This window comes from Rhamphochromis sp. 'chilingali', assembly GCF_963969265.1.
Source record: "Rhamphochromis sp. 'chilingali' genome assembly, chromosome: 16".
NCBI lineage: Eukaryota > Metazoa > Chordata > Actinopteri > Cichliformes > Cichlidae > Rhamphochromis > Rhamphochromis sp. 'chilingali'.
Window position 1 is genome coordinate 8,082,156 of NC_137943.1, and position 15,306 is coordinate 8,097,461.

At 42.9% G+C, this 15,306-nt stretch overlaps 1 protein-coding gene across 1 annotated transcript; it reads right to left on the reverse strand.

Moving 5' to 3' along the window:
• Positions 1–3,281: 3,281 nt before the first annotated feature.
• Positions 3,282–15,100, reverse strand: mmp14b (matrix metallopeptidase 14b (membrane-inserted)). The gene is made up of 10 exons (XM_080907191.1): positions 14,527–15,100; positions 8,064–8,212; positions 7,859–7,981; positions 7,455–7,762; positions 6,859–7,020; positions 6,502–6,662; positions 6,241–6,379; positions 5,993–6,143; positions 4,985–5,100; positions 3,282–4,873 (listed from the first exon to the last, which is right to left on the reverse strand). The coding sequence occupies exons 1-10, from the start codon at positions 14,623–14,625 to the stop codon at positions 4,383–4,385; spliced, it is 1,899 nt and encodes a 632-aa protein (XP_080763317.1). The 5' UTR covers positions 14,626–15,100; the 3' UTR covers positions 3,282–4,382.
• Between the last annotated feature and the right edge of the window lie 206 nt (positions 15,101–15,306).

The following is a 15,306-nucleotide window of genomic DNA, read 5'->3' on the forward strand; positions in this document are numbered from 1 at the left end:
GGGGGTGTCCTTGTGGCTATAGCTGGGTCGGGGCGAGGGTAGTCTGGTTTTGTAGAGCCTGAATCAGCATCTTCTATGATGTAGGTGTTTTCCTGCAGTGCTTGGGAAAACCACGCCACATGAGAATAAGAAGTGCATTAAAATGTTGATTATTCAACTTCCTTTTTTTCACTCATACAGCACCTCACTCTGACATAAAAAAAAGAAAGTCCGGAGTGACTTGAACCACCCATTTCAAAGTGCAGATGTTGTGATAAGTGTAATACAAACAGGCGTGTTGAAGCACCGATGGGCCAGAGTCTGGCAAAACTGCGCGATTAAGTAAACGAAGATCGTTAAAGCGAATGCCTGACGCAACGCCAAAATATGTTTAAAGGGTAGTTTTTTCCATGCATAGCTCCATGTGTAGCTAAATGGAATATTAATATGGAGTTGAAATGGGAAAAAAAGAAGCATAAGGTATTAATCTCTCTTCCCGTACGCCACAAATAAACTGTGTGCACGACCGCTTGGGAATACTGCGGAGCGCCTTATTTAAAGGTCAACATATTTTGTGTGATAAAACTATACAAGAAAGCAATTGAATGGAAAGCAAAGATAACAGCACCAAGGGACGTTTTTAGCACATTTTTGGCCAGAAGCACACAGGTTTAGTAGATAACCTCAACAATGACTGCTCTCTATTCACACTATTTCAGCTGGATTGAATGGGACTGGTACTGAACAGGCATGGCTTTAAAACTAAAGAAGCTGCTCGACTGAGGTGCTCTGTCTGCATTTGCCTACATGCAACTCAATAAAGCTTGGAGTTGGCCTAAACTTAGACTAGACCTCTGTTACATTCTGGCAGCCACAGGCATCTTCCAAACAATAAAATTGTTTTCTAACATCCCAGGCACACAGGCTGGTGACCATCTGGCAACCGCTGGTTTCTAGGGAAAAATAAGTATTCCCCAGCGAGTCTGCAAAAGCTTGGTGGCAGTCGCAAGGTGAAGCTGATCTTAAAGAAGTGTACGATGCTGCGTGCAAAAACCTCCGTCCATTTGCTGCAGACCTGTTATGCACATTTTTCCTGGTATCGGGTCACAGTGGGGTCTTTAGCCCTACGTGACTGAGGCCTATAAGATGCAGGGAGATTACATAATAGGAAATGCAGGATGTTTTATTCTTAGACGAGTTTTGGCGAAGGACGTGGTGATCAGAAGCGACGCGATTGCCACCATGTGTCTGTTTGTGTAATCCTTGTGTGTTTGTGTGCGAATAAGAGAAGTGCAGCATGTGACTGAGCTTCAACTGATGCAAATGAAAACCATGTGTAACCTATATAGACACTCACCAGCTGCCACCTTTCTGCCCACATCCTTGTTACCAGGCAGAATGCTGTTGCTCATCGTTCTTTGTCATTCAGCGGGGAACTCGCAATTATGGTGTAATGGCTATTATGGAACACAATAGGTCCAAGCAGGACTTCCCCTCTTTGGGAGTTTTTCTGCATTCATCAGCCTACAGGCCACACAGCTGACAGAAGGACAGGAAGTGTCCAGCTCAGAGAAATATAAAACATAAAGCCAGCTTGTTATTGAAACCTGCTGACTTAAAAACTTGATTGAATTAAAGAAGGAGATTAAAATAGTACATGGCATGGGGGGGTGGATAGAAGAATTTGTCAATCAGCCTTTAAAAAAAAGACAAAGTGGAATCAGATGCAGGAATTACCTTTGCATTTATATGGGTGAAATGTGAGCACTGGAGGATGGGAGAAGGCTGGAAGAGGCCGGGGCATTGTGGTGTGGTCTTTTGTTGGGCTTTGTGAAGTCATTTTGCAGACAGTGAAGAAAAGCTCTCCGGTTACACACACAGAAAAGAGGACTGTGGGGAAGAATTATGCTGAAGCATTTCTTTTCTCTTGCAGTCTGCAGTGTCAGCTGGGTAAAGAGAGAAAACATCAAATGTTGACCCACAGCTCAGGGTCTGACTTGTGAAGAGGACCCCAGAGATAAGCAGAGCAAGTAAAACAGTGTGTATAAAGATATTACACTAAAAATCCATTAGAGGAAACTAATCTTAAACACAAACAAACAAACAAATAACACTTTTTCATGTTTATTGTGTTTTTAATGTCTTTCACCTAGATAAAGTTAAATTAAAATGAATGAAACACATCCTAAAAAAGAAAAAATCCCATCCCCCATTCCCTCATTGCCGTGTCCTGCTGTGTGTCTGGCTCACATGATGCAGTTGGAATTCCAGATGTTGTGCATGGAATTCTGCTCCATATCTGGCTTCCAAATGTGACTTAACCATCCTCACTCCTCCTTCATCTCCTCCCACAGCAATCCTCGTGACTTCTCTCTTAAGCTCCAAGTCTTCAAAACACTGCAGCGAGAAGTGGAGAAGAATGGGCGCCCAGAATCTCTTAAACACAATAGGAACAGAGCAAAAGTGCACAAAACCCCGTCGGTGTTATCATAGCAAATCATAGAAGCGCTGCCTTCCCGGCTTCCACCCTCACCCACTCTTGTTCTGTTGCAGTCAGTCGTCTTTACGGCATGTCTCGTGTCTGTATGCCAGTTGTTCATTAGTGGAATCATTAAGGAGTGGGGAGACGCCTAGGCTTGGTGTTTGAGCGTTTATTGGCTCGTGTTGGACGGGGGTGCACACAAACACAGTGGATAACACACAAGTACAGGCATTTACAGTTTTTCAGAACATGCACGAGTGCTTGTTTGTGCCAATGTGTTTGTCAGGACCTACATTAATCAAATTGTGAAACTACTTTTCCAACTTCAAAGTCTTGATAATAGTTTGATAGTTTGGGGGACTTTGCACGCTTTTCCTTGTCATCTTATACTTGCAGAGGCTATGTGGTCCTCATAAGAATAGAAATATACCCAAGAACACACACGCATGCACACCCTCTCCCTCTAGCTATATAGTTAAGATATGTTTTCCTGCTGTGCAGCAACGGGTTTATACAGTCATCTTCATCTCTGTTTCTACTTAAGCTCTGGATCCAGTCCGTGTTTTCCAACCCAGTTTCTGGCTTGCCAGTTTCCGAGCCCCAGTAAAGCAGAGCAGAGTGGTGCGGTCGGGGAACAAGAAACCTGGAGGTCCGGGGAGACTGGGGAAGGCCAGATGTAAAACAGCAACGACCAATATGATCAGTAAAGGTGAACAAGGCAGGCGAGAGAAAGATTTTATCAAAGTTGATCAAAGACTAAGTGAAGATCAAAGCACATGAAGCCTTTTGAAATTACTTTATTTTTGTACGAAAAGCTTATAAGTGAGTACACACACACACAGTTCTGATTGAGAAGGCTAGATGGTCATCATTATCACTGTCACTAATGTTATTATTATTATTGTTGTTAATCTAACCCCTGACTAGCAATGTAGCACCATGATTCGAAAAACTGTACAAAAGTAAGTACGATGACAAAAAGGAGTCATTTTCAGGTCTTCAATTTATTTTCATTTGAGATGGATTCAAGGTATAAAAAAAAAAAAAACAATCAAGTTTCAAGAATACATAACCCCATTTCCCCATTCACTGTTCCCACATGTATAAAATTAAGGCCACTTTCAAAACTGTATGTCACTGTCCAGCAGGACTTTTTAATGACAATATACAAAAAAAAACATTCTTTACATGGTGGACGACAACAACAATAATAGTAATAGTCATAATAGTAATGACAACATCATTTATAATAATAACAATAAAGACATTTTAAAAAAAAAGAAAATACACTGTTGCATTTACTGCTTTACTCTGATAGGAGTGTATCTCATGCTTCATAAGGATGCAAGCTAATGTTTCCCTTTTATTGTCCCTGCTGGCTCCTGACATGTTGCTTTACTGGAAGATTAAGAAACACAGATGACTGTGCCGCCGTGGTTTCCAGGATTTTGTGTTTAAGTGAGGGTGTGCAAATTAAAAAAAAAAAGGGCACTTGGCCGAGCGATGAAACAACGGCGTCTGCTTACGCACAGAAACATGCTGAAATGGATGTCATGAAGACGCAGGTTCGAAGTGGAAAATTCACGAGAACACAAACACTGACCACTGACAAAAACTAAAAATATGACATTGAAAAAGGCTAAAACAAACAGCAATGAGCTGGCGTCAGTAACCGCGAGAAGAGAGGCAGAGTCAGAAAGGAGAAAATTGGAAAGAGCTGAGTGGTTGAGAGATAGAGTCAAAGGAATCTGGAAGTGGTAAGAAGAGTTGAAAATGCAAGTCTGACAGTTTTCCTTCGGCTCTTTCTCCTGTTCCGTCTCTTTCTGTCCTGCTCCCTTATCTGCGTCGAACGTTCTCCACCGCGTTTTCTTCTTCTTCTCTCGCCTTCTTTCTCTCCTCTCTTCTGCCCCTCCATCTCTAACTACACCTTGTCCAATAGAGATCGTTGGCAGTAGAGGAGTCGGCGGGGGGTACCGTAACGACGGAAAAACAGCAAGGCTGCCAACGTTGCGATCACACACACTACCAGAAACAGCGGCACAACAAACGCCGCTGCCCCGCTGCCACTATCTGTCTCAATAACTTTCACATCAATTTCCTCCTCCCTCTCAATCACCTTCTCCCTCTCTCTATCCCTCTCTCTATCTCTAGTTCTGTCTCTGTCTTCCCTCTCTCTCTCCCTCTCTCTCTCCCTCTCTCTCTCCCTCTCTCGCTCCCTCTCTCTCTCCCTTTCCTTCTCCCTTTCCTTGTCCTTGTCATGTCCACCTCCGCCTCTTCCTCCATCTGTCTTGGGGTCTTCATTGGGGCAGCCCATCCAGTCACGAAGGGCTGATTTGGGATATCCAGGCTCCACTCGCATCACCTGGTTGTTGAACTTCCAGTATTTGTTGGCTTTGTAGAAGTAGGTGTACGCTGAAGGGTGGAAGAAAGACGTGTAAGTAAAAAACAACATGTACCAATAACTATCCAGTCACAGTAAGATGTGATGAATAATCTAGATAATCTGACACATGCCACCCTTACCTTGATCTTTGCTCATGAAGGCTGACTTGATGTTATCAGGAACGCCCTGCCACACGCTAATAGATTTCGGATAGCCATCGTCAACTGTCTGGGACGCTTCATTGAAACGGTAATAGCTAAACAGGAAACGAGAGGAGAAAAAAAAGAGATATGGTGAACTGATGATTCGGCCAGAGCTAGAAACTCTCCTCTTTACCCACATAAACAGTTGTGGATGGACTCTGGTTTTTCCTAAAAGACCTGACATTACACTTATCTTGGACTTGTCTCAAACTAAATACACGACTCGGTTGGAGTTGAGAACAGACATAGACTTGGGTTTAGTTTTGGATAGCTTTAAACTAGTTCAATTAAATTGAACCTGCCACAGATTACTCAGAACTTGAGTTTTCTTTGCTTTAAATGGTTCAGAACTTGGTGTTGATAGACCTGTTTGTGCCTACAGGACTTGAAGCTAGGCATTAGTCTTCAAACTGGTGTAGACCATTTGTAGTTGACTTGTGTAGAGTGACTTGACTTAAGAACTGTCCTTACAGACCTTAACTAACTTTCTTGACTTGCTTTCTAATGTAAAAACTGCACAGCCACAGTCAGTGTTGTCTCTGCAGACACTGCCGCTCAACTACCACGAACTCTTCTAGAACCAAAACGACCGCGAGCTGAGGTCTTAGGAAAAGTGCAGTAACTATAGTAACTATAGTAGCTATAGTAGCTATATTCACTTTATAATCCGACTGCTACAATTCAACTGCCACATGTCATCCACTTTTTATACCCATGGAAAAGCTCAGCAACCGTAACAGTTCCCTCAAGGTGAATTTTCTTGTTTAACTGAGAGGCAGATTTGGATTGGATGGTAAGTGTTTGAGTTTACATGTTTTAACCTCATATGGTCAAAACATATATTTTACTGGCGGTGATGTCAGGGGGAGTTTCCTTGTAATCACCTACTTTTGAAACTTCTGCATATGATAAACACACGCACACACAAAACGGACAATGACTAACTTGTTTCCTCTGAAGAAATATGTCTGTCCAGTGGGGGTGTAGTAGAGAGCAGCGTCTATTCGATCTTTGGGAAGCCCTGTGCCCATCTCTTTAAGACTCCTGGGGTAGCCAGAGTCAAGAATTGATTCGGTGAACACCCAGTACCTGTCTCCTGTAGAGCAATAAAACCGAGGACCCGAGAGAAGTTTTTTTTAATTTCATAATAATAGTAAAATAATTTCTTTGCAATATGTTAAAGCCAGACTTACCTTTAAAGAAAGCAAATTTCCCATCATCCCTTTCAAATGCAGCATTAATATGAGTGGGCAAGCCCCTCCAAAAGTGACCAATTGGCATTGGGTATCCATCCAACACGTGGTTATTACGCACCCGCCAAAACCACTTATCCTGATAGGGGGAAAAAAAGAAAGAAAATTCTCAGAAACTTACAAGATGACATAGACAACAAGATAACAATCTATAAATGATATCGCTATAAATGGCCCAAACTTTCTCCAGCAGCTTTTTACCTTGAACACAAACATTTCTCCCCTGAGGATGGCGATGGTGTCAAAGTGCCCATCGCAGATGTTGGGGCCGAAGTGAGGCTTGTCAGGTGAATGTGGGGGATCGGGGGGGTTGTAAGGTGAACGCGGTGTTACAGGTGGGGGCTGTGGACCTGAGCCTGACCCTTTGTGAGTAAGGACATCGAACATTTCTTTAAACAGCAAAGCCTTAACTTTAAAGCAGCAAAATAATCTGTTTTTATCCATCTTTGGATGGATAAAAACAGAAATTACTCATGCTGTAATTTACAATGTAATTTTTCGGGTTAGTCTTTAATCCCTAGTGTAGAATGATAATGATTAATTGTGATTTGTACAAACCATAAAGCTGCTGTATGCCTCTGCGGTCATCATCTGGGAGCTGGAAGTTCTCAGTGTCCATCCACTGGTAGAACGGAGCCATGATGGCTGAGGGGTCGTTAGAGTGCTCGAGACCCATGGCGTGACCAAGTTCATGCACAGCAACGAGGAAAATATCATTCCCTGAAACAACATCAACAAGAAAAATTACAGCAACTTTTTAAAAATTAGGCCAAAGTGTTAGACATAAAGTGGGAGGATTTTGAGACAGAGTCCTAAAGGAGAATGAGGAAAAAGTGCTGTTTCCTTATTTTCAAGTGACTCAGAAGCACACAACTAGACACCAAGTAGTTAAAAATAAAATCATCAGCAGCTCATGTGAAGATGTGTTAGACTCGAGGAGCTGACGCTGCAGTTTGTGTCTGCTGCATTTTCGCACACAGGTATTCACTGCCTGAAGTGCACAAGCACAAGCTGGGGCCTGTCGCGGCTTAGGTTTTGCTTTTGACAGCAAAACAGAGTCAGAGAGGTCCCCTCCCAACATTTAAGTTTTTCTTGTGTCAGGTTTTGGGGAATTAGTCATCTATTGAAATTTCAGTTTCAACATGAAACTTTACCTAACAGGTCCCGGTTTCCAACTGTCCACGGCTCAGCCGAATCAAAGTGAGTGTCTCCACCGATGCCAATGCCAGGAAAATAGGCGTGTGCCAGGAATCCCCCCTCGCCATCAAATGGGCTGCTGTCACCGTGGAAACCCTCAGCAAAGAATATCATGATGTCAGCAAACTCCTCCACTTTGTCCCGTATGTAGCTGTAGGGAATTTCCCGGAAGCGAAGCGGGGTGACGCCCTCCCACACCTTGAAGGCCTTCCTGATGGCCTCGTAGGTCTCATACTCACCCACCTTTGGGGTGTAGTTCTGTATACTAAACAGTGTGTTAAAAAGGCGAGACAGTTAATTCCTTTTTACAGAGACATAATTGCAGGCTGCTTCATGTTTATTTCATAACTCTGTGACTTACGAGAAAGTGATCTCTGTCTTGGGCCACTTCAGGCCCTGGATGGCGTACCGCTTCCTCCTCAGGTTGCTCTTGAGCTCAGCACCAAACTTATCAGGGACACCACAGCGCGGTCGCTTCATGGCCCTGCCAGACAGTAAGACACACCGCGCTCATGACAACGTACGCTTAAATGTGCTTGAAAAAAACGACACTGCGTGATACTCACTTGACGGTGTCTGCGTCAAAGGTACCACTGACAGTGAGGCCGTAGAACCTCTGCATGGCAGCGATGGCGGAGGAGATGGAGTTTGGGGAGCGAAGGGCATGGGTTCTCAAGTCCCCTGGGGGAAGGTACCCATACTGTTGTAGCCATGACTGCAGTGGAAAACAGGATAAAAAAGGAAAACATGATGAGAAGTCTTGCACAATATAGTGAGGAAATTCCACTTTTAGCAAAGAAACAAAAATGAAAAACAGACACAAAAACACTCCGCACGTCACCTGAAAATGTTGATCATTGGTTACTCGGAATATGAGAACAGGATGTTTTCCTGCGACTGCGATGAAAACACATTCCACGCCGACAGCAAGAATAAGCTCTTAAATAACTTCTTTCTGTGTTTTTGTATCTCGTAGCCAGAGGGAGCAACATCACTTTCAAGCAACTGGCACGTCTCCATGTCGTGACTAAACACAAAAGCTATTCAACCATCAACACTGGACTCTCCAGTATGTGTGGACTGAAAGTAGAACTGGCCTGAGGAGCCAAAAAAAGCTTAAGACAAGGACGGCTCAGGTTTCATCCAAAACCCTGACACAGACACTGAATGAGGACACAGTTAAAGTTTAAAACTCATGTTAGTCTGTACCTACATCAGTTCTAGCTAAAGTCATCGAGTTTGTACAATTCATAAATGAAAGCGTTTTTTTAAAGCATTTGGAGAGCATATTATGATGGTCACCGAGTTCTCTGGTGCTCCAAATCCCTCACTCTCAGCTAAACTTGACCTTATTTTCCCCTGGAAACCCATTTGCCTGCGGTGCTGGTTTGACATTTGGACCGGTGCCGACAGCTCTGCTACGCACCTCTCCCACACAGCTTCTCCTGAACTCCTTCCCTCTCAAGCAAGAGACGAAAAATAACACTGAGGCTATTGTGAGCGTGGTGGAAACCAAGACCGCTCTGATATTCTCCTGTACAGTGACTTTGTGAGCTTGTCGTGGCACGTTCAGGAAGCGTTTTATGGTTTGGAGCTGCTAATGACTTTTGTCTTTGTTTGGCAGAGCCTGACGTGACTTTGCAGCTTAGCGGGATCTATTATTTCAACTGGATTCAGAATTATAGGCGCAGTTGCTGTAGAGTATGTGCAGAGAAGGACATTGGGAAAACAGAAGAGAAAAAGATAGGGAGTGTCCCAGGGTGAGACTCAGGCCTTGGGCAACCTCAGTCGAGGTCTCCAGTCAAGCAGTAAAGTCAGTCAGTAATTTAACTGGGAATTTCTTCCTCGTCGCATCCAAACCTCAAAGTCAAACTCTTCCCCCCACGTTCATGTCTCTGTCTTCGCCTCTTCACTCCACCCCTTCTCCTCTGCCTCATCCCTCTCTTATGGAAAACCCACAGACTTGAGGGTAAATACTCATGAACAACCACACCCTGAGCCGCTCGATTATTGTTGTTAATGCCTATCTGCTGCTGCTAATGGATGTTAAACACAGTTAAAGCTAAATAAATCAACTCGCTTATTTTAGAGTTTTCCACTGAAAATGTACAGTAAGTGAATGTGCTGACGTGGTTGTCCGACTCTGGGCTTTAGGTCAGTATTGATGCTCCTGATGTTCATTCAGCTTAACTGTTTGGCCCTGAGCTGAATGGCAACTTTGGAGGACGTTGCAAGTCTAATCTCTGCCTCTCTGTCTGTCCTAGAGAGACATGGAGGTCTACGTGTTTAGACTTTACTCCTGAATGAGCCCTTTCTCGTCTTGACTCACCCATGGAGCTCCAGTGGACACATAAAGAGTCACTGTTACAGCGCGGCTGCATGAGCGGGAAAAAGAGGAGCACAAGGAAGGAAAGATGAAGGCTAGTGGGATTTAGAGGTTGTAATTAACGGTCATAATGAAACGCCTGCAGTTTACTGGGATAAACAAATAAAGGTTTTGCTTGTACCAGAGTCAAATACAACCATTAGCAACTTGGATAATTTGCCACAAATGTAAGAGATTTTAAGGCCTGATTTGAGCTCGAAACCATATTCTTCCAGTTCACACATTCCCTGTTTTCTTTTCTACAAAAGGCCCAATTTTGCCCTCGGCTCAGTCAAAAGACTTCTGTTGAATGACACCGAACACTTGTTTTAACTTTAAGGCTCCCACGCCCCATTCATAGGTCCCACAGGTGACTCTGACAAAGTCTTATTCACTGTCGCACCATGCTATTTTTGCCCACGGTAATAACTGGAGCAACTAAAGCAGCAGCAGGAAGAGGAAGTGGTGAGTATTTAGAGAAGAATAAGAAAGGATAGTCTAAACTAATACAGTCTTTTGATGTGAAGCAGTGGTTTCCAACTGCCCCCCCCCCCCCCCCCCCCACACACACACATCAACTTATTTACTACCAATGATTTCAAAGCTCAAATGATATCATGTTTCCTGTTCCTTTACATGTTTGTGGAAAAACATGGAGGTGTGACAACTGACTTAGTGTTAGGCTGTCCATTTTACTAGATTTTTACTACAATTTGAGTAATGAGCAACACTTTAAACTGATGCCTGGAAGCACTTGTGTTAAATGTAGTCATCACCCCTTGATATTTACCCATGCACAGAGGGAGTAGGAAGCAAAGGAACCTTGCCAGTCCAGCACTTTGATGTAAAGCTCACTCATGTGCAGCGACTGACTTTATTGTTTAATGGAAGACCTACAAGAAGCAGACAATGTTTGCTGTGGATGTTTCTAGGCAGTGTGCTCATTTTGCATAGGATGAGGAGGAGAAGAAGAAGGCATAGTTAGTCAGTTGTTCCATTTGCTGAAGGCCAATGGAAAGAAACTCTGGTCAACAGCGATGGGAGTCCAACTGAGACATGCTCAGTATAAAGCGCACACACAGGGCAAGAGAGCTCATCATTACATATCCACCCACTCCATCCAGAAAGCTGTGATATTCTGTCACATGTCTTAAATGTATGAAATTATGACTCCCACTTTATGTGCAACAGCAGGTTATGGCGCCCGTGTGTACTTCAGGGAGTTTATTGTGGGTAGGTAACTTTATTAACTTTTTTTTTTTCCTCTACTTTATAGGCATTTTCCTGCTATGCTCTTGGCTCAGGAGGGCATTTACAACCTCTCTGACCCCTCTGGCCAACAGCTCCTGAGCACACACAAGCAGAAACCCCTTTGGTTGTGTGTAATCCCCCAGCTGGTGTCTATTAAACAACCTCTCTCTAGCCAACACCAGAAAGAGCCGATGACACAAGAGTGGAAAAATTCATCTCTGCCAGTGTCATTTGAGGAGTCAGTCAATCCCAGGAAAAAGGAAGAATTTTATCCTAAAAAAAATTTGGCCTCTTTGTTTTAGTTACAGGAAATGACATGATGACTTTGAACATTACCTTATTTTCAGTTAACACCTTTCCCCAAGGAAAGACCACCCACTGCTGATTATTAAAACAATGGCTTCCTGGAAACGATGCACTCCTGCTAGGGCTGCACGATTTTGCATAAAATGAGAATCACGATTTTTTGGCTTAGAATTGAGATCACAATTCTCTCACGATTTTCTTTTCCAGTATAAATATGTATTGCACTTATTAACTGCACATCAACTGCTTCCTCTAAACGACTAACAAGACTAGTCCAGCATGGGACTAGTATCAAGTTACCTGTGTAATTGTTCTCTTTGGGAACAGAGGGAGTGTGACATCCAGTACACTCACACAGGATGTGTGCATGACAACTATGATCTTTATCCTGTCTCGTACAGTTGGACAGTTGCTTCATTTTCCGTCTTTTCCAAAAAAGATTGCATCACTCCCATCTCCACAATAGCCCCCTTTCTGGTCTGCGACAGGCTCCTCAGTGTCCTCCCTGCCTCGCTTTCATCATCTCATTTCATGACAATTTCATGACAATTAGCTACGAGCTGAAGTCATTCTTTGTACTGAATGACCTCGGCTTGCAGCCATTTCTGCAGATTCGAGCACAGGGGGGGAAAAAAAGATGTGTGTGTGTGATAGGCAGGTGGTTGCTGACACACCAAGCTGCCCACTTCCTGTCTCTACCACACGCCACAGGAAATGAATTGTGTCCACACAACCTCTATATCACAAAACAGACCCACTGACCAACACGTAACCACTGATCTAATTTTATTTATTGTCAATAAAAAAATTTATTTAAAAAATCCCGCTGACTTGTGGGTTTGTGGAGGCAGCATATGAGGTCAGATTTCCTCAACTGTACGGAGAGTTTGGTCTTATGTTAAAAAAAGAAAAGAAAAGAAAAAAAAGCACTTTTTGACCATAACTTAACTAGCGATGGAAAGGCCCGCTTCCTGTGGTGCAGACATTTCACGTTTATCATCCTCATTAACTTCCTTATTTGATTGCACACTGTTGACTGATGCTATTCGTGATGAATGTGATGACAGAAAGGGGTTTTTTGGGGGGGTTGCATGACTTATTATTTTCCAAAGAAATAAAATAGGCAAGACATGTTCATCTAATTAATTGAAGTTCTTCACCGAAGCCCAGATGATCTGCAGCATTACTCGCTTTAATTAAAGAGGCTTATTATGCTCTTCCTTATTTATTTATTTTATCCTGTTATAGCAGTGCATACTCATATTTAACAAGGCCAAAGTTTCAAATGATGAGGTCAGTGTTTACACAGGTAATCCCAGTTGAGCAAAAGCTCAGACTGCTGTAAATACTGGGTTTCAAATCTGTTTTCTCCTCATGGTTCTTTATGATGTAATTGCCAGGGGATATCCCTAATATGGGCATTTCAGATACACAGCTCTGCCTGAAAAAGTTAGTCAATCAGAAGAAAGCTGACTGAACAGAACAGAGTCCTTGGAGCTAAAAGTGACGTTTTTTCAGCAAGCAGATGAACTGGGTGACAAATAAGATTGAGAATGTGAATTATTTTAAACTTGCAGTCGTGCAAAGTAACAATAGGAAATCAACCTTCATACTAGTATTTTGAAATTATCAGGTCAAATATCCACTTTATATCTGGCCTTTATCGTACTTGTGGTTCACACCGGTAGCTAATGCACTTTTTTATGAGAAAATTCTGCACCGTAGAGTATTGGCTGTTAAAATGTGCTGATATGAAAAAATTCCTTGAAATCTGCTTGCCTAAAAGGAGTTGACTTAACCACAAGCCCATCTTGACAAAATGTAATCAAATCTTTCCCAGAATAAGAAAATATTAATCACTTAGATTTACTGCTGCACAGCGTGCGTGTGTGGAGTGAAAGCGAAATTATGAATTATGTAGGCGACACATTGTTTACATTTTTAGCAGATGGCGCTTTGCAGTCTCTGGTCTAAATGTAGGTCAATTGAGTAACTTTGCTCCATTTTCTTCCACTGGCATAAAGCTGAGCTATAACTGCATTGGTCACAGGCAGGATACTCCAGGCGCTACTGTATGTAAAAAAATATGAATTCTTTGATGTCCTGTGTGAGCAAGACCTTGCCCTATTTTTTCTAATGGCACTGAAGGAAGCAGGTGTGTAGGAGTATCATCACAAAGTCACTTCCTGGAACATTAACACAGAAGTTCCTAACTTTGCTCTGGTTATGGGATTTGAGAGCTGCTGATTCTGCAAGAAGAACAGACCTAAACAGACAAATGAGATCAGAACAATACAAAAGAAGATGAGAAAGGAACAGATGTGAACAGCAGGGGAAAAAATCTCAGCTGTATCTGCCTTGATAGTAGCCAGCGCTGTTATTGGAAGATATTGGAAAACTTTTAGTGCTCAGTCTGTTGTATTTTTCCACAGATGAGAAAGGGTGAGATGCTGCAGAACCTCTTTCTTTCTGTAACCCCCCCTTTGGTGCTGTACTCAGACATAACTCAGGACAGATGTCAACAATTACATCTCCCCATCCCTCAGTCCGTTCCCACAAAAATTGCCTCAGTCTCTGCAGCGACCACAATACAATTGAATGCATTTCTTTTGCTCTGGCTCCGCTGCTTTTGCCCTCTCAGCATTTCTGTGTTTTCACGAGCGTTATCATCATTAAGGGCTGCTTCCTCTAACCCAGGGTCAGAGCCCATTTCCCATATCCCTGTGCCAACAACAGTCAGCTGCAGAAATTATTATCAGGATGCAAAGTTCTAAAAAAATTCTGCATAGGAGTCATAAAAAAACAAGCTCCACACAAATTTGAAAGATGAATATAATAATAAACAAAAAAATTGCTATGTATTATTAACTCATAGATAGAAAAAGATCTCCTTAACTTTAATTATATGTCACAACTGTCTAACATTATTAACTGTTTTAACTGAGTGCATTTATTGGCGATATACATGTTCCAAGTGTACAATATCTATGCCTTTATGGAGTATTCATCCAGTTTTAATCCAGTTTATATTTATCCAACTTTAATCGTTTAATGCGCATTTAAAACTTTATGTGGTTTTAATTCTGCATTCTGCATGTTTTCCTCACCTCTGGATTGAATTGTCGCTCCGTCGCTCCCTGCGCGCTCAGCTCCCACACCACCGCCAGCAGCAGCAGCCGGGCTACCGATTTCAGCTTAGGTGCCATCAGTCAATTCTCAAAAAATTTAACAAACGAAGATGTCCTCGGGAAGGTTGCTCGATTCTCTCTCTCTCTCTCTCTTTTGTCAGAACATTATCTGTGTGGGGGAGGGAAGCATCCCATGCGCAAAACTTTGGACTTCGCGCAAAACACACAAAAACTGTTTCCCTGTGGTTGCCAGGACGATTTAAACTAGTAGACGTGTGTCTCCAACATGTACATTCTTCTCGTGTTTTGGTGAATTGGCAAGATTACAATCGGACGTTACTTGAAACGAGAACTGTGTAAAGGGGCTCTGGAGCCGCAAGCGGTGCGTACTTTATGTCCAAATTCAGCTTGCGGTCTGCTCCCGATGTTGCAGCCGACTTTGATGGAACCGTCCTTACTCCTCCTGTCCTATCTTTCTTGTCGGTTTATTTTGACCCCCTCTCTCCTCTGCAGACGTGGTAGTTGATAGCCTACTTTAGTTGGAAAGTAAAGCGACGTGAACCACCCCCCTCCGAAATAAGCCCGCCCCTTCAGAATCAACCGGATGACCCATCGGACTTGGCACGGCTCCTCACTGGGACTAAAGCGTTAATGCGCCCTAAACTGTAGGAACCTTGTTGTTTGCAGAAGCGAGCAGCTCAATCTGTTCCAAATAAGGACAAAATGCAAAAGTTTATCTGGGAATGTATTCAAGATTTT